This window comes from Rhineura floridana, chromosome 4 (assembly GCF_030035675.1).
Source record: "Rhineura floridana isolate rRhiFlo1 chromosome 4, rRhiFlo1.hap2, whole genome shotgun sequence".
Classification (NCBI taxonomy): Eukaryota; Metazoa; Chordata; class Lepidosauria; order Squamata; family Rhineuridae; genus Rhineura; species Rhineura floridana.
Genome location: NC_084483.1, coordinates 123,424,797 through 123,443,998, shown reverse-complemented (window position 1 = coordinate 123,443,998; position 19,202 = coordinate 123,424,797). Strand labels below are relative to the sequence as shown.

The 19,202-nt window shown below is 45.2% G+C and overlaps 1 protein-coding gene across 1 annotated transcript in view; it reads right to left on the bottom strand.

Annotated features, from left to right (window-relative positions):
* The window catches only part of LOC133384185 (solute carrier family 22 member 2-like), a 52,639-nt gene that overhangs the window by 15,649 nt on the left and 17,788 nt on the right, over positions 1-19,202 (bottom strand). Inside the window, exons 7-8 of the mRNA XM_061626107.1 lie at positions 16,266-16,480; positions 3,514-3,622 (exon numbers count right to left, since the gene is read on the bottom strand). Of these exons, the coding sequence (XP_061482091.1) occupies positions 3,514-3,622; positions 16,266-16,480 (324 nt within the window). The remainder of the gene's footprint in view (positions 1-3,513; positions 3,623-16,265; positions 16,481-19,202) is intronic.

Below are 19,202 nucleotides of genomic sequence, written 5' to 3'. Positions count from 1 at the left end.
TTGGAATTTGAGGTGGGGGCCGCCATAGCTTCTGCCTTTGCTCTCAGCATTCAAGAGACTGTATCAGCGTACCTTTGGAATAATTCCAGTCGTTTCGAGCCCACAATGCTCTGCCTTTTGTTTGGCCAATTCCTATATCTCATTTGCTGCAGTTTATGTTATATTTAAAAGGGCAAAATAATTCTTTTTCCACCATCACCGGGCACCTCTCTGTGCTGGCCTTTATTTCTAAGGCATGAGGAGTGCAGGATCATTCTGTAGATTTTAGGGTCAGAAAGGTCCTTCAGGGTTGGTTGCGTTCCGCCCACAGGCCCTCTGACCGAAGGAGGCCAATCACGCCCGATGTCCTCCTTCAGATCCTGCCTTTATTTAGGTCTATGTGCTCATCGCTGTATGAGTCGCACCTGTTCGCCGCAGTAACTCTGACAATGTTCTATGGTGCTTTTTGCCCTAGTGAAGTATTCGTTTCCTCGAAGCGTGATGTGTCCTACCGAGCCTTCTGCTTTGGCGATTGCACATTAGGTGCTGATATAGTTAGGCTTTCTCTATGAGTCTCTAAGACTGATCAAAAGGGCCGTGGCAGTATTATTTCATTGAATGTTTGCCAGGTTCCTGAATTATGCCCAGTTGCTGCAGTGTGTCTATTTTGTCTATCAGGCCAGCGAGCCAGCGTTATCTCTTTATACACGTGGATGGTTCTGCCCTGACTCAATTTTAATTTTGGGCCGTTGTTCGGCGGGCCTTGTTGGCCAGTGGTCGCGCTGCTGGAGTCTATGGGCTGCATTCCTTTCGGATTGGGTCGGCTACGGCCTCTACCCTCATGGGCATGAGCGTTGAGGATATACAGGCATTAGGAAGGTGGCGTTCTTCTGCTTTTAAGTCTTATATCAGGTATTGATTCTAATGTGTTGTTTCTTTTCTTTTGTCTTAGGTGTGCTGAGCCTTACAGTGCCTGCAAGGGTCGTCTTGTGTGGCCATTCGATTTTGTTTTTGTCCCATCGGAGGGCCTTCTCTTGCCGGGACACAGCTGCAGCTTTCTGCTGGAGCAACAGTTAGCTGGGAGGCTCAGAGGGGTATGCTGTGGGATGCGTTAATGCCTTTGGCGTGCCGTATTATGTCATCGACTAATCGGCCCCATGTCCTGGTGGTTCATTTGGGCGAAAATGACTTGGTGCAGTGGCCAGGTATGGATCTGCTGCTCAAGATCATGCGGGATTTCACTGGACTCATTCAGTCATATCCGGACCTCATTCTAGTGTGGTCCGATATGCTGGTGAGAAGAATTTGGAGGGGTGCACAACACCCTAACAGGATCGACAGATCCAGAAAGTGGGTGAATAGGAAGGTTCAGGAATTTGGTTTTGTCATTGGGAGGGGCTTATATCCCACACGACGGGATTCGCTTTCATTCCCCACATTTGTTTCGGGATGATGGTGTCCATCTCTCGGAGAATGGGTGTGACTTATTATTGGAGGACTATAGGTTGGGTTTGGGGGCTCTATTTTCTTTGGGTTGCGGGGACCAAGCTTCAGCTGATCCCCTCTTGTGGCATTGAATTCGGGCAGGTGAGGTAATTGGCGTTAAAATGAGGCGGCTGAGGCATTTTGGTAAAGGGCACCCCCTGGTGAAACATCAAGGCGTAATGTCTGGTGTGGATCTGGGGATTGTCCTCGTGGGACCAGCTTGCGCATCATGGTGAACGCCTGTACGGCGGGGCCAGGATGCGGAGGTTGGAACCACATACCTGACTCCAATTGCAAGGATGGAGAAGCTTTCCCACATCCTTGACTGGGGAGTTGCAGTACGATGTGACTGACTTGCCTCCTGGTTTGGAGGGTCTATACCCTCACAGATAGGTTGAGCCTCACCTGCCTGAAGTATCTGAGATTCATTAATTGGCTGATTTGAATTTGATTGATTATGTGTTATATTTTAATAAATATGACATTCCTCCATATATGTGTCATGAGTCTTCTTTGGTGTGGTGGTAATGACGTTCCTGCATTCTTGTGGGGGGGGGTGTTTGCCGACACCCTATTTATGGGAAGACTCAAGAAGGTTCGAGAAAGTTTGTAATTGGTCAGGTGGGGCATATTGACCATATAGGAGAGGGATTGAGCAGCTATATATAGCCTGCTCCTCCCTAAAATCGCACCTTTTTTGCCTTGTGGCACCCACCCTCCCTCCCTTTTCAGTATGGGCTCTGCTAGTCGCCTGATGGGGCTGAGTAGGAATTTTTTTTGGAGATCCTGATTTCAGAATCTCTTTGGTTTTGCCTACTCCATACTGCTTGGGTTTGATTCAATTGGCTTGCCTAGGGGGGTCATGGTGATTCCGGTTTGGCTGGCATCGAATTCGGGCAGGTGAAGTAATTGGCGTTAAAATGAGGTGGCTGAGGCATTTTGGTAAAGGGCACCCCCTGGTGAAACATCAAGGCGTAATGTCTGGTGTGGATCTGGGGAGTGTCCTCGTGGGACCAGCTTGTGCGTCATGGTGAACGCCTGTACGGCGGGGCCAGGATGCGGAGGTTGGAACCACATACCTGACTCCAATTGCAAGGATGGAGAAGTTTTCCCACATCCTTGACTGGGGAGTTGCAGTATGATGTGACTGACTTGCCTCCTGGTTTGGAGGGTCTATACCCTCACAGATAGGTTGAGCCTCACCTGCCCGAAGTATCTGAGATTCATTAATTGTCTGATTTGAATTTGATTGATTATGTGTTATATTTTAATAAATATGACATTCCTCCATATATTTGTCATGAGTCTTCTTTGGTGTGGTGGCAAATTTCCATTTGGTGGATTAAATTCTGTTGTATATGAATCAGAAAACATTTTCAGTTTATTACCCACTCAAAAATTCTGGTAAGGAAGGATGTATTATCAATCACTTTGATAAATAAGTATAGTGAAAAAGATAATTAAAAACCTAAATAGTAAATAGCAAAAGTACACTATGTAAGTCAACCAAACTATTTCTGGTATATACAGAATATGCCTCAGTGAAGGCAGATTGCCCATTTCACATGCAAGATCTTCTGTAAACATCTTCACAAAGTATGACTGGTGTGTTTATCAGAAGGAAAACTTTTTCAGATGGAATAAAAATACTAATATACTTTCAAACAATAACTCAATCTTCCTTTGGTTTGGTGCCTCCTTATCCATGTTCAGTTTCTCTTACTATCCTCACATGTCAATTATAAGTCTATGAACAGGGAGTGTTTTTAATGTACTGCTCTTTATCCATATTTTTGAATGTGTGTGTACACACACAATCTTAAATATGAAAGTTATTTATGATGATGATGATTATCAGTAGAAGTCTTAAAGGGAAAGAGCATAATGGCTTTCCATAATAGCCTGATATTTTAGTACTAAATAGGAAATATCTCTCTGAAAAAGCATTCTTGTGCCTGTAAATAATACCTGTCAGTGAAAGCATAAAAGTAGTAATATATATATTGCATTTTCAAAAGTCACATTTCCTTTGATTGCAAAAGCACCTACCTGAGAAATGTTGGATATAATTCAGAATTGACAAAGCAAACCATTTCAAATGCCATTGTGATTCCCAATCTGCCCAAGCAAGCTGTAATCATCTTTAACCAGTACGTATCTGGAAAGGAAGGATTAATACATAATTTCCAAAAGGCTCGTTGCAGGAAGACAATTAATATTGATGACATGACCGATCATTGTTTTCCAGAGAATTGTTTTTTAATAAACTCCTGATTTTGGAGCAGTGAGAAGTTTCAATGACAGAGTGAATCGGTTTAATTTTGACTGATGGCTCTCATTCCAGATGCTGAAAAACAGTTTCCAGCCATGAAGACCCCATTGTCTGCATCTCCATTGGTGAAACATCAACTGAAAATCCTGAACTCTTAGAGAGCAACCAGCTTTTCCAAAGGTCAGCAGCTATAACTGTTATTGCCCATAGTGTGCACAGTACTTCTCTTATCAGACAGATCTGCATATTTTTGTGGTGGTTTCCTGGTGGTGAAGCCTCTTAGACTGTGAACCAGTAATAGCAGTACACAATCTGAACTGTAGCCTTGTGCTGCGTGATGTGATGAACAATCTTGAATTGAGTTTTTGAACAATGAACAGATTCACTGATGTCTGCTGTGCAAAAGCCAAGTTGTGCTTGTGATGTTCCTCTATTAGTGTATATATGGTAAGTGCTATTTGTATAGGAGATACATGGTAAGTGGAATGAAAGAGGAGGGGGGAGTGAATGGGCAGTAGAATGCTAGATGATTGGCTGAATGTTTAAAATGGCTGACAGTATAAATGGAAGGATGACATGTAAATCTGGGTGGATGTGAGGTGGAAGGTGGATGTTAGTGGGTTGTTTTGGTGGGTTTATGAGAGGAGAGTGTGGAGTTCAGATTAATCCTAAGACCAGTACCTCAGGAATAGATGTAACCATATGCTTAAGTGCCTTTTAAAGTAATCTTGTTATCTTTGTTAGTTAATAAATACTTTTGGTTTACCAAAGGCCTGATCCTTGGCTGGGGTTTCACAGACCAGAAGGGAGGGTAAGGTAAATACCAAGGCTGAATGGTAACAAATAGTGGCAGCGGGGAATTGAAGAATAACACCACAAGTATTCAGAACAAATCAGAAATATATGTATCTGCATTGATACAAAGGGAGTGGGACAGCTTAAGCACGCAGTCACAGAGGTAACCTGATTGAGAGAGACTCAGGCAGAGTCTCTGGGGATACTGGTTATAGAACGTGACTGGTGGTGCTGCCTAGCAGGGGGATCTGTTGAGGTCTATGCTAGAGCGGAGAGAGAAACCATAAAAAAGGACGGTCTGGACTGGTGGAGTCCCTGGTGGTGCCTAGTGACAGGCAGTAGCCACGAGCAGGTAGTAACCTGACAGGGAGAGCCAGGGAAGGGCGTCACAGGTGGTGGCAGTAGCGGTGGGATACGAACAAAGGAGACTACGTCACAGGTGTTGGCTGTAGCGGTGGTACGAATACTAGAGAATCCCTAACAGTGGTGTGGCAAACAGAAATAACAAAACAAGATTACTTGTGAGAGTGACTGGCAAAGAGTGTGTGGCAAAGAGTGAGTGACCATGGCTGAATATATAAAAATGAAAAGAGAGGAGCTGGTGGAGAAGTGCATAACATTCAATTTACCTCACAAGGGTAAAGGGGTAGATGAATTGAGGGTAGCACTTATAGGATTTGCAACTGCCCAGCAAAAACAACCTGTCAGGGAAGAGACCCCAGAAGGATACTCAAGCAATCCCGCTTATATAGAGTATTTGAGAGAGAAGTTAAGATGGGAGCATGAGTTGGAAACTGAGAGACTGAGGAGGGAGGCTGAGGAAAAAGACAAGCAGAGGGTCTTTGAAATGGATGAGAAAGAAAAACAGAGGGAGTTGGAAATTGAGAGAATGAGAATGGGGTTTGAGGAGAGGGAGAAGCAACGAGCATTGGATGCTGAATTACAGGTGGAAAAGTTAAAGTTTGAAAGGGAGAAGTTTCATTCTGATGAAACAAGAAAGGACAGAAATGAAATAAAAATAAAAGTTACACCAAAAGACTTTGCAGTGTTTGAGCCTGGACAAGATCCACAGATTTACCTCAGCACTTTTGAAAAGGCAGCTCAATTGTGGGGGCTACCAGAGGATAAATATATGCAATATTTATCAAACCTGATTAAAGGGGAATTGGCTGAGGTATACCAATATTTCCCCTCAGACAAGCCCGTCACCTATGCTGAGTTTAAAGAGGCAGTATACAAAAGGTTCAGACTGGGACCTGACCATTTTAGAAAATTATTCCGAAACTGTCAGATCCAAGCAGGGAGGTCTTTTGTTGAACTGGGAGCAAAGTTGATGGATATATTTGGAAAGTGGATGAGTAGTGCCAAAGCTCAGTCAGTGGAAGAGGTGAAAAGCCTCATGATACTGGATCAATTATTCCATCAGTTACCACCAGAAATAAGGCTCCTGGTCAAAGACCGTTCCCCTACATCGGTGCAGGAGGCCGCAGAGATGGCGGATCACTTTGCCTCCAACAGAACTGGCTAGGTGGGGAAAACATCAAGAGAGTTTAAACCCAGACCATATAATGGTGGCAGAAAGGATGTGGTACCACAGCGAGTGAGTCCTCCAGTAAAATCTGAAGGGCACAGGACACCCCAGAGTGGATCTGTGTACCCTAAAACAGAGGAGAAATTATGCTACAAATGTGGTAGACCGGGGCACCTACGTTTTCAATGTGAGGTTGCCAACCCCATTAGTAATCCTGCTCAGGCAAGGGCAGTAAAAATAGAACCAAAAGATTTAACCACAAAAAAGGTTCAGTTCTGCCAGATAAACTGGACAGAAGTAACAGACCTTGATTCAAGTCTGAGAGAGGAAGTGAGTGTACAAGGGGCAAATTATTGGGCATTGCTTGACACTGGTGCCGCTCAGACGTTACTGAGGCCAGATTTAATAAAATCTGAAGAAATATTACCTCAGGAAACGGTGAATATCCAAGGAGTGAGGGGTCAACCAGAAAGCTTGCCTGTGCCCTGGTGAAAATGGCATGGAGAGGCCGAGAGGGCAGATATAAAGTAGGCATTAATGCCCAACAACAAGAACCAGTGATACTGGGAAGAGATGTTATGGGGGCACAAGGGAAAATATATGTGGTGACCAGACAGCAACTTGGCAGAGAAACAGAAGCCATGTTAAGGGGGGCTGAAGGAAACAGGGTGGAATCTGTTTACAAGCCTCAGGTCCCCATAGCAACCCTTGGCAGGCCTGCTGAAGGAGACAAACTGTATCAACTGGTCTCTGGGGAAGAGACAGAGCATTTCAGAGAAGAACTGAATAAGGATACCAGTTTGAGTCAAATAAAGGAACAAGCCCTGACCCAACAGATTCCTTTCACTGACAAACTGAGGAATCAAGTTGTGTGTGAGAATGGGATTTTATATAGACTGTGGATGCCTGCTGAGAGAAAGGATGAATGTGAACCAGTGAAGCAATTGATAGTACCTAGCAAATACAGAACCAGATTGCTAGAGGTAGCCCACGATGTCCCATGTGCAGGACATCTGGGAATAAAAAAGACCAAGAGGAGATTGGCTGCACACTATTATTGGCCAAACATCTCCAAAGATGTAAAACAACATTGTCTATCTTGTGGTATATGCCAAAAGGTGGGAAAAAGTGGAGTAAAGACTAAGGCACCCTTAAAGCCCCTTCCTATAATTGGACAACCCTTTTATAGAGTGGGAATAGATTTGGTAGGCCCTTTTTCCAAACCCACAAGGCATGGCAAGAAATATCTAGTGGTGGTGGTGGATTTTGCCACCAGGTACCCAGACACAGAAGCACTGAGATCTGTAGAAGCCCCTGTGGTGGCAGAAGCTTTATTAAAAATCTTTATGAGGCTGGGTTTCCCTCATGAAGTGCTGACGGATCAAGGCAGTGTATTCATGGGAGAAGTGATGCAATGTATGTGGAAATGTTGTGGTCTAAAACATCTAGAGACCACTACTTACCATCCCGCCACTAATGGGCTAACTGAGAGATTCAATGGAGTTTTGAAGGGCATGATAAGAAGCTATGTTCAAGATCACCCACAAGACTGGGATGAACGTTTGGGATGCTTCTTATTTGCATACAGAGAAGTCCCTCAGGAGTCAACAGGTTTCTCACCCTTTGAACTGATGTTCACTAGAAAAGTGAGGGGACCTTTGGAACTGTTAAAAAATTCATGGGAAGGAACCCTGGGAGAGTACAAAACATCTGTAGTAGATTTTGTATTGGAATTCCGCAATAAATTAACATCAATGATGGAAGTAGTGAAAAAGAATTTGGGTCAAGCACAGGAGAAGCAAAGTTACTGGTATGACAGAACAGCCAGGAAACGTGTGTATGATGTGGGAGATATGGTTATGGCATTCATACCCAGGAAACATGACAAATTACAGGCTAACTGGGAAGGACCATATACCATTAGAGAAAGGCTTGACACAGTGACGTATGTAATCACCACAGACCAAATAAACAAAAGCAAAGTGGTTCATGTAAATATGTTAAAGCCTTACCATACCAGGGATGCAAAGGTGTTGCAAGTTACCTTATTCCCTGAGGGAAGTGGGCCTGAACTTCCAGATTTGGTACAGGAAAGCAAAGACAAAGGAGGGGTAGATCAAGTGGAATGGTCAGAGGAGGTGAAGGAGGAAGTAAAAGAAGAGATTCTGAGAGTTTTGAAAAACTATGGGAATCTCTTTAGCAATAAACCTGGCCGAACCAGTATAGCCAGACATTCCATTGATACTGGAGATCATGCCCCAATCAGATCTATGCCGTACAGTGTGAATGGGAAAGTTTTGAGTGAGATCAAAAAGGAGGTGGAAGATATGCTGGAACTAGGAGTGATCAGGGAATCCATCAGTCCCTGGGCCTCAAGTATTGTCCTGGTTCCGAAAAAAGATGGAACGACAAGATTTTGCATTGATTATCGGCTAATCAATAAAATTACGGTCCCAGATGCGTATCATATGCCCAGGGTAGACGCAATGTTAGAGTTATTGGGGGCAGCAACCATTACCTCTACATTAGACCTCTGTAAAGGATTTTGGCAAATGGAACTAGACGAGCAATCCAGAGCCAAAACTGCCTTCAGTACACCGATGGGTTATATGAGTTTGTGACCTTACCCATGGGACTAAGGAACTCACCAAGTTCATTTCAGAGGCTAATCAATACTGTGTTGCGAGGCATGTCAGATTTTGCAGTGGGCTATATCGATGACGTGGCCATTTATAGCAAGTCGGTGCCTGAACATGTCCAACACCTGACAACAGTATTAGAGGCATTAAGAAAGGCAGGCCTCACAATAAAAGCGAAGAAATGCCAGTTTGGGTTGAAGGAGGTGGTCTATTTAGGACATAAGGTGGGGAGTGGGAAAATCACCCCCTTATGGAGCAAGGTGGAGGCAATACAAGTGTGGCCGATCCCCTTAACCAAAAAACAAGTTAGGGCATTTCTATGTGTGGCTGGTTTTTATAGGAAGTTTGTGAAAAATTTTGGGGAAATAGCAACCCCCTTGCATGAATTGACAAAGAAGAAGTGTTCTGAGCGTGTGGTATGAACGGATGAATGTCAGAAGGCTTTTCATCTGCTGAAGCAAGCCTTGTGCCAAGGACCCATATTAATAGCACCAGACTATGAGCAACCATTCATCGTGGCTACAGATGCGTCAGACCTCGCGCTGGGAGTCGTCTTGCTGCAGGAGAGAGAAGGCACCAGACATCCAGTGGCGTATCTGAGTCGCAAGCTGACGCCAAGGGAGAAAAACTATTCGTCGGTCCAAAAGGAGTGCCTAGCGGTCGTGTGGGGACTGAACAAGTTGCGCCCATACATGTGGGGACGAAGATTCACGGTAACAACGGATCATTGGGCCTTGTTATGGTTGCAGACTATGAAAAACCATAACACTATGCTGCAGAGGTGATCCTGGGCCCTACAAGACTATCAAGTGGACTTCCAGTTCATAAAAGGCAAGGACAATGTACTGGCCAATGGACTTTCCAGGCAAGTGGCTAGGACTGCAGTGACGTGACCAGACGGAGGAACAAAGAAAGACATTTTCCCCATAGAGACTTGTTATATTGTTAACGCGACGTATAAATCCTGGAACAGGAATAATACTCTGCCGTTGTTTTAAGGGGGGGGAAATGTGATGTTCCTCTATTAGTGTATATATGGTAAGTGCTGTTTGTATAGGAGATACATGGTAAGTGGAATGAAAGAGGAGGGGGGAGTGAATGGGCAGTAGAATGCTAGATGATTGGCTGAATGTTTAAAATGGCTGACAGTATAAATGGAAGGATGACATGTAAATCTGGGTGGATGTGAGGTGGATGTTAGTGGGTTGTTTGGTTGGGTTTATGAGAGGAGAGTGTGGAGTTCGGATTAATACTAAGACCAGTACCTCAGGAATAGATGTAACCATATGCTTAAGTGCCTTTTAAAGTAATCTTGTTATCTTTGTTAGTTAACAAATACTTTTGGTTTACCAAAGGCCTGATCCTTGGCTGGGGTTTCACAGACCAGAAGGGAGGGTAAGGTAAATACCAAGGCTGAAGGGTAATAAATAGTGGCAGCGGGGAATTGAAGAATAACACCACAAGTATTCAGAACAAATCAGAAATATATGTATCTGCATTGATACAAAGGGAGTGGGACAGCTTGAGCACGCAGTCACAGAGGTAACCTGATTGAGAGAGACTCAGGCAGAGTCTCTGGGGATACTGGTTATAGAACGTGACTGGTGGTGCTGCCTAGCAGGGGGATCTGGTGAGGTCTATGCTAGAGCGGAGAGAGAAACCATAAAAAAAGGACGGTCTGGACTGGTGGAGTCCCTGGTGGTGCCTAGTGACAGGCAGTAGCCACGAGCAGGTAGTAACCTGACAGGGAGAGCCAGGGAAGGGCGTCACAGTGCTCAACATCCACTGTGCAAGACTTTGGGGTATGCTGCCAATGTACAGTCTGTAGTATGAGAGTTCCACTGTGAAGGACAAATCTGGATCCACAAATCTGTTTCTTTTTACTTCTCTTGCATGGTACTGAAAGTATTGTCCTATTTCTGTTTCACACTTACAACAAAGTGCTGGCTGTGTCAGAACAGGAAGTTGTGGTCAGGCCTGCAGCTAGCTTGAGCAAGAATAGGGGGGAAAAGGAACTAGCAGACAATGAAACAGGCAGGACAGAGCAAGAGTTACAGGCACTCTGCCCATGCTTGCAATCTAAATAGACATGGAACACAGATGGGAAATTGAGGTACAGATCTAGATTTCTTGGTGGGAACATCTGGTAACTATGGTTGTGCACCACCCCAATCTCCGAGCGGTGGGAGATGTCCAGGGGTCCCTGCACTTGGCCCGGGGTTTGGTTTCCTTGGAAAAAAGGTCAGTGGAGTCTGTGGTATCTTTATATGAAATGTGGTTTATTAATTTACACACATTCCAACCTGAGCTTAGGATGGAGGGATTCAAGGCATCAGCAGTCCAACAGATCTTGCATTTTCCATCAGGCTTACAGGAGGCACCCCAAAGTCATGGTGCAGAGAGCCAGCCTCTCTGCCTGCCTCCAGTCCCCAGCCTTTCCTCAGACTCACTCTAAAAAAACACATACCTCTCCTTGCCCTAAAGAAGTGGGGGCTGTCCTGAAGGGTTTCAATGGCAATAGGATCTCCCTGACTCATTCACCAGTTAATGGGCACTTGATAGGCCCATTAACTCACCTGGCCACTCTATTAAACTAACAAAGGGAAATTGGCCAGCAGAGCAGGTTTCTCACCTCCAGGTGCAGGGTTCCAAATCAGAGGCTGAAGGGGACTCATAAAAATAATTTATCTCGACCCCAAACCCATAACACTATTTTAAATAATCAGAACAGGGAAGTATGATGGTTTCTAGGCCTCAGCAGCTTTAGAATGGCGTGAAAAGATACTAAACTGTAGAAAAAGCGATAGTTTTGAAGCTCTCAGCAACTAAATTAGGTGAATACATAACTAGGGACTCGTTCACACAGCAATTTAATTTGAGTTGGTGCCTCTCTGCACCTGTTTAATCTGCAGCGATCACATGATGTTTCTTGGAAAGGGAAGGCGTGCTGCATCCCTTTAAATGCGGATCAAACCAACCCACAGAAAATCCTAAAAGTAAGGAAAAATGTCTCTGCTTCGCAGCATTCCTCCCATGTAGTAGTCGCCTTACTCCGATGTTTCCTCCTGGGGGGTGGATTGTAACTTGCAGATACTCCCCTTTCTCCACCCACTAAACTCCCCAAGAATTCCATTTTGTTTCCCTTGCCTTAGCCAACACTTCTGGCAGCTCTAGCCTTCCTTTCCCCCCCTTTTCCCCATTAACGTTAACACAGGTTTGTGGATGTGCAAAAGGGCAACGTTAATGCCCCCCGCAAGTGTAAGCAAAATAAACATCTGGGTTGTTTCAGGCTGGGAGGAAAAGAACACATAGTGCGTGTGCTTGCACTCACACACACAGATCTGTCTGCCTGTAGAGAGAGAACCTGATCTCCCCTTCTTCACGTTCCCTGATTTTTAGCTCCCCCTCCCATCCCCATCAGCTGTTGGGCAGGAAAAGAGAGGCTTTGTCTGCTGCTGGATCAGCTTGCTTTCACTCACTCACTCCCCCCATTTCGTGTCAATCCCACCCCCAGCAGGGAGATGCGTGAAATTGACGAGAAACAATGAAACTGACAAAAAACCCCTCCCCTTCTCCATTAGCAAAATCGATACTGGGGAGGGAGTAAACATGTAACAGATCTCTCTCTGTAGCTGGCTGGAGAGAGCTTACTTCTGAGTAGACATGTTTTGGATTGCAGTCTTAGATATAAAAAGAAAAAAACCATGGAGAAAAAGAACATTTTTGAAAACACAGCCAGTGTGTATGTGTGAGTGCGCGTGCAGCAAGATCCCGCTTCCTTACGAAAGTAGAAATGGCTGGAGGTAAAGGGGGAAGTTGGGGGGGAAAGGTGAGTTATGGGAGGGAGAGAGGGACCAGGTAGTTGTTTGAGGCTGCAGCCTGCGCACATGTGCAGGGGAGTAAATCCCTCTGGACACCGCAGCATGAAAAAGATTTTTCGTGTCAACTGCACTCTCCCAGCTTTGAGGGAGCCCAGAGTGCATAACAACTAAGAATACGGTTATCAATGATGAGCCCTGAGCAGAGGGCAAGCCCTGTTGAGGCTGAGTAAATAAGGTAGTTGCTTGAGGTTGTAGAAGGCATGCGCACACGCATGCACATACACTCTTCCACTAAAAATTATATTTTATAAGTACTTTAAAAGGGGGGGGTTTCCATGCTTCAGCATGCAATTGACAAGAAACAATGAAAAAAACAGCCCTCCCCTTCTCCATTAGCAATACTCTGGAAGGAGTAAACATGCAGATTTGGGGGCAGGGCCAAAAAGAAACAGCAATAGTAATTCTGTCAGGCCCAGGATGTGACTCAGGAACCAGACCAACGGCTGTAGTTAATTCGTGTTTTATTAGGGTAATGTCCAAACAAAGACTGCGTTTTCTCATGAAGCAATACAGGGATACAGGTCCTGCGGCATTGGGAGAAAGTTGACAGAGCAAGGGACTTCTTCCCACCTGTTCTTTAAGAAGGGGCCAAACGGGCGCGCAATCTTTCGCTCCTCCTTAACTGCCCCTCAGGTACTGCCCCCCTTCCCCCCCCTTCTCTCCTGTCTTTTCAGCTGTCTGCATTTGTGCGGTGAGGGGGGAAGCATCACCCCCTCCTCTTCTGAAGTTTCCGATTCCAGGATGGGGGATAGGGGAGGGGCTGATGGTAAACTGCCTCCCCGCTTTTCGGCTGTGAGCAGCCCTCCCTCTTTCCCCTCTTGCTCTGAGCCTGAAAGAGGGGGAGGCGTGAGAATGTCCAGGGAGGGCTCAGGCTTCCCGTTGCTAAGCGACCTTATCACTGGCAGTTCCTCTGTTTCATCTTCGCTCCAAAGGGGGGAAGTTCCTCCCCCTTCCCTCTGCCATCCATCCGAATACTCTTCTCCCAACTCTCCGGGATCCAGCTCCCCGGGATTGGGACCCCCCTCTGCCTTCCGACAAATTCTTCCAAGCTATACTGGACATGGATTGGACTATGAAACACCAATCCAAATTGTGTTTGCATTTTTACAAATGTGTAGGGCAGTACAATACATCAAAGAGGAGGTCAGGTCTCCTGTTCCCCTGGTGCATTAACTATAGCACAATTTCCCAAGCTCTTTAAAGTTTGATAGAAATATCTGTTGGGTATAGGTACATTCTTAAACCACAGGGTTTCCCCCCTATTAATGCATTTCCCTGCTTTTTAATCCAGGAGGTAAGAAATGGGATCCTGTGCAAGTTTGCAGAGAATGAATTGATCGTTTGCATGCTTATTGAGTTCAAAGGGATTTACTCCCCTGTGATTATGCTGAAGATAGGTGAAACTGACCATGGGGGGATGGGGAGGGGAGGAAGAGGAAGGGCAGGAACAGGGGGGAGGAAGAGGAAGGGCAGGAACAGGGGGGAGGAAGAGGAAGGGCAGAGGGGAGGAGGGGATGGGAGCAGGCAGGAGCAAGAGGGGAGGAGGAGGGCAGGTTTGAGGGAGGGAAGGGGCGGGAGGAGAGGAGGGAGGAAAAGGGCAGGTTTGATCATTTGCATGCTTATGAGTTCAGTGGGATTTACTCTTGTGCAATCATGCCTACAATAGGAGAAACTGACAGTGGGGGAGGAGGAGAAGAGGGAGGGCTGAAGTGGGCAGGTGCGGAGGGAGAAGGAAGAGGGGAGGGGAGGGAGAAGGAAGAGGGGAGGGGAGGGAGAAGGAAGAGGGGAGGGGAGGGAGAAGGAAGAGGGGAGGGGAGGGAGAAGGAAGAGGGGAGGGGAGGGAGAAGGAAGGAGGGAGAGAGAGGGGAGGGAGAAGGAAGGAGGGAGAGAGAGGGGAGGGGAAGGAGGGAGAGAGAGGGGAGGGGAAGGAGGGGGAGGCAGATCTGATCATCTGCCTGCTTATTGAGTTCAATGGCTTTTAGTCTCATGCAATCATGCTTAGGATAGATGAAACTGACCATGGAGTGGAAGGGGAAGGAGGGGCAAGGGGACTGGAAGGGGATGGGGAAGAGAAGGGATGGCCAAAGGAAGAGGCAAAAGGAAGGGGATAGGAGGGAGGAGGAGGGGAGGGCAGGTTTGATCATTTGCATGCTTTTTGAGTTCATTGGGATTTACTCCTGTACAATCATGCTTAGGATAGATGAAACTGGCCTGGGGAGAGGCAGGGAGAGAGAAGGAGGGGGAAGGGAGATAGAAGGGGAGGAGTAGAAAGGAAGGTGGAGGGGAGAGGGAGAGAATGAGATTGGGTGAGCGGGCTCTGGGCAGAGGGAAAGCCCCTTTCCAAAAGGAAAACATTGTGAACAGTATCATTGCTTTTCTGTGTTTTCCCCTCCTTTATATTCTACAGCAGGCACATGTAGTCTCCCACCCAAATTTAAACCAAAGCTGTCCCTGGCCACATTCACACCAGACCTTTATTTCACTTTGGACAGTGATGGCTTCCCCCAAAGAACCCTCAGAAATGTATTGTGAAGGGTGCTGAGAGCTGCTAGGCGAGGCCCTATTCGCCTCACAGAACTACAATCTGCAGAAGGGGGGGATGACTGTTAAACTATTCTGGTCACTGCAGCTCTATCAAGGGAATAGGAGTCTCCTAACTACTTTTAGCACCCTTCACAAACTACACTTCCCAGGATTCTTTGGGGGAAGCCATGAGTGTCTAAAGTGAAATAAATGTCTGGTGTGGGTTTGGCCAAGCAAACAGCTGTGAGTCTGGCTTTTAGAACACTGACAGTTCTTACTGAGCATGCCCAACACTCTAATAGACTTCAATTTTAAATTTCTTAAATTAATTAAAAATCAGCCATGCATTTTTTTAACCTTTAAACTGCAGACGATGAAGGTCACAGTATGGAGCAAGGTCAGTTATTACAGGTACTCTGTGAACATGGCTGATTTTTAATTAATTTCAACAAATTATGAGACCACTGAAAGAAAAAAGTCCAACAGGGGTCTGGATTTTTTCTCTTGCTTTAGACTTTGAACTCTCGATTCTCTCTGTTTTGTGTATTGCCATGAAAACAGAGGGTTGTTAAGCAAGCGTTTCTGAGTTCAGGACTACACATTTTGTAAGGTTTTGTTTTGAAATGAGCTTATGGGAAGCATCAGAATGGTATGGGGGATATTTTCAATTTAACATTGCAGAATGTGAAAAATCCATGCTGGCTATAGTATACAGCCACTCTCATGGCTGTATAATAATAAAAATAAATATTACATTTCTTTCATTTATTTTCAGTCTTTCTTGCCCTATGTCTACCCAGCTCCCAATTGCAGACCAGATTAAAAACACGAAGGCTACCTCCTGGCCCTAGCATAAGGTGGCCTCCAGACAGGTGAGGGAGAAAGGCCTATCCTCTCCTGAAAGAGTATCACCAGGCAGTTGTTCCTATGGTATCACATCTATTCTTGACCAACTCTTTAGACATGTAAAAAGAGTGCTTAATAGGTCCAGTTAGGGCTATTAACTTAACAAACCGGTAGGAACTGCCACTTTGGCAGCCATCTGTACTATAGACTCCCGTCTTATAGATACAAAATTGTGGGCTTGGAGGGAAACCACAAGCATCATCCAGACCAACCCACCAATCCTATAACTGTATCAATGGAGATAATCAACTTGCCTTCTGGGGTGAAAGCTGCAACAAGGCAAGCGGTTCCCGCCATCAGGTTTGCAGTGGCCCAGGGATAGCGGCGGCCCACTTGCTCCGTTGTGAGTATGAGTATGAGGGCTGCTGGAAACTCAACTAGGGAAGAGTAGAAAAAATCCAGGTAAACGTTGTCTCCAGAAATTCCCACGTACATGATAAGTCCTTGGTACATTATGGCACTTGTGAACCTAGGAAAAGAAGAACCACTGTGGTTAAATGTGGAACAATGTATCAGTCTGAGAGGAGACATGTTCCTTTCAGAAATTTGAAACAACTGTTTAAGAAATAGCTGCTCAAAACATGATACTTTGGCCCCAAATTACATTCAAAACCTTTGAAGTTGATCCATGGTAAAGTTTTATTTGGAAAAATTGTCTTTTTCCTGTCAACTTCCTGACTGCTTCTTTATCATTTTTAATGCTGAAGGAAACTACAAAATGTGTCTTCCCTATTTTTCCTTCTGTATTCTGCAAGTTCATCTTATGTGGAGGTAACAGGCAGTGTGGGCAGATTCAGATAAGGGAATTATTAACGTGGCCTTCCTGGGAGAGGAGCAATTATTTTAGAATTAGACATGGCAGTAGGCTGTGGTGGCACAAAGCAGGGCGTTCCCATGTTGTATGAGTGTGGGACACACATCCAGGGTAAGCTAAGATCTTCCCCCTTACTCTCTATCCTTGGTTTTCTAAGGAGCTCCAGGAAACAAAGCAGTAGGGAGGAGAGGCAGAACACAAGTTAGTGGACTACTTGTGACAAGGATGATCACATGCGGTTTTAGAGCCTCTGATATGACCGTTAATAAGCCAGCAATAACAATAAAATACTGGGGAAAATATCATTATCAAAATTTATTTATTATTTATTATTAGATTTATATCCCACCCTTCCTCCCAGTAGGGAGTAGTAGTTATTAATAGTCCATAAAATTTTATGCCATAAAAATGTATGCCATGATAAATTTATTAGATTTTATGATGCCACAAAACTCTTTGTTGCTGTTGTTAATACATAATGTATCTTTCTTCTGTTCCACCAGGGTTCTCTAGTGACAAACTTCTGAAAAACAAGCTGGGATTGGACTATAGTGGTATGAAATAGAATGAATTACTTTGCATTAGTCCTCTGGACTCTTTTCACTAGCTTTACCTTTTGACTGTTATTAACTCTCTTTTACCCTGGTCTCAGGATCAATGAGTATACTTTGACAAATCCAAAAGATGGGGTTGAATGGGAGATAATTTGAGATGTGATGAGTGCATTCCATGCTTGGTATCAAATAGATAACTCCTCCTGAGATAGTCCAGGGTGAAGATAATACATATGGTAGGTAAGGTGTGGGAGCTCATATGTCATAGAATCATAGAATAGTAGAGTTGGAAGGGGCCTATAAGGCCATCAAGTCCAACCCCCTGCTCAATGCAGGAATCCAAATCAAAGCCTGCCACCTGATTGCAGGGAGGGAGGGAGTATCCTAAGTGCCTGGAGGCTATGAAAGGCTGGATGTGGGCTAACAAACTGAAACTTAATCCAGACAAAAGTACTGCTGGTCAAAGGAAAAACTGCACCAGGAACAGGGTTGCAACCTTTTCTGGATGGGGTTGCACTCCCCTTGAAGAAGCAGGTCCGCAGTTTGGGAGTCCTCCTGGATCCTGCCCTGCTACTTGAATATCAGGTGGCTGCGGTAGCCAGGAGTGCTTTTGGCCAACTCAAACTGGTCTACCAGCTGTGTCCGTTCCTGGAGGCAGTTGACTTGGCCACAGTGACACATGCATTGGTGACATCGAGGCTTGATTACTGTAGCGCACTCTATGTGGGGCTGCCTTTGAAAACGGTTGGTTCAAAATGCAACAGCCAGAATGTTAACTGGAGCACCGTGCAGGGAGCATCTCACCCCTGTGCTTTATCAACTCCAGTGGCTCCCAATTTGCTTCCGGGCCCAATTCAAAGTGCTGGTTCTCACCTTTAAAGCCCTAAACAGCCTTGGACCAATGTACCTGAGGGACTGCTTAAGCCCATATGTACCTGCCTGGGGTTTAAGATCATCTGCCTCTGGTCTCCTCTGTGTGCCTGGAGTGAAAGACGTTAGACTGACAGGCACACGGGAGAGAGCTTTTTCAGCTGTGGCCACCAAGCTTTGGAACACCCTACCCCAAGAAGTCCGCTCTGCTCCCTCCCTGATGGTTTTCTGGAGACTTCTGAAAATGATCTTGTTCCGGAGAGCCTTTGGGAGGGACTGAAGGTAGAGCCTGACACTGATTTTATTATTTTATGCCTTCTATGTTAAATTTTACCCTTGTAGTCCCCTTTAGCACCACTCTCTCTCTCTATATGTATATATGTGTGTATATATATTATATATATATATTAATTGTATTTTATGTATTTTAATTAATTTTAATGTTTTGTGATTTTATTGTTTACAATTTTAATATGTACATGTTTGATTTTATTTTTGTAAGTCACCCTGATTGCCCTATTACAGGGTAGAAGGGCGGGATAGAAATATTTTAAATAAATAAATAAATAAAGCATTCCCGACAGATGGCTGTCCAGCTGCCTCTTGAATGCCTCCAGTGTCGGAGAGCCCACTACCTCTCTAGGTAATTGGTTCCATTGTCATATGGCTCTAACAGGTAGGAGGTTTTTCCTGATGTCCAGTCGAAATCTGGCTTCCTGCAACTTGAGCCCATTATTCTATGTCCTGCACTCTAGGACAATCGAGAAGAGATCCCGGCCCTCCTCTATGTGACAACCTTTCATGTACTTGAAGAGTGCTATCATATCTCCCCTCAGTCTTCTCTTCTCCAGGCTAAACATGCCCAGTTCTTTCAGTCTCTCCTCATAGGGCTTTGTTTCCAGTCCCCTGATCATCCTTGTTGCCCTCCTCTTGTTCCAGTTTGTCTGCATCCT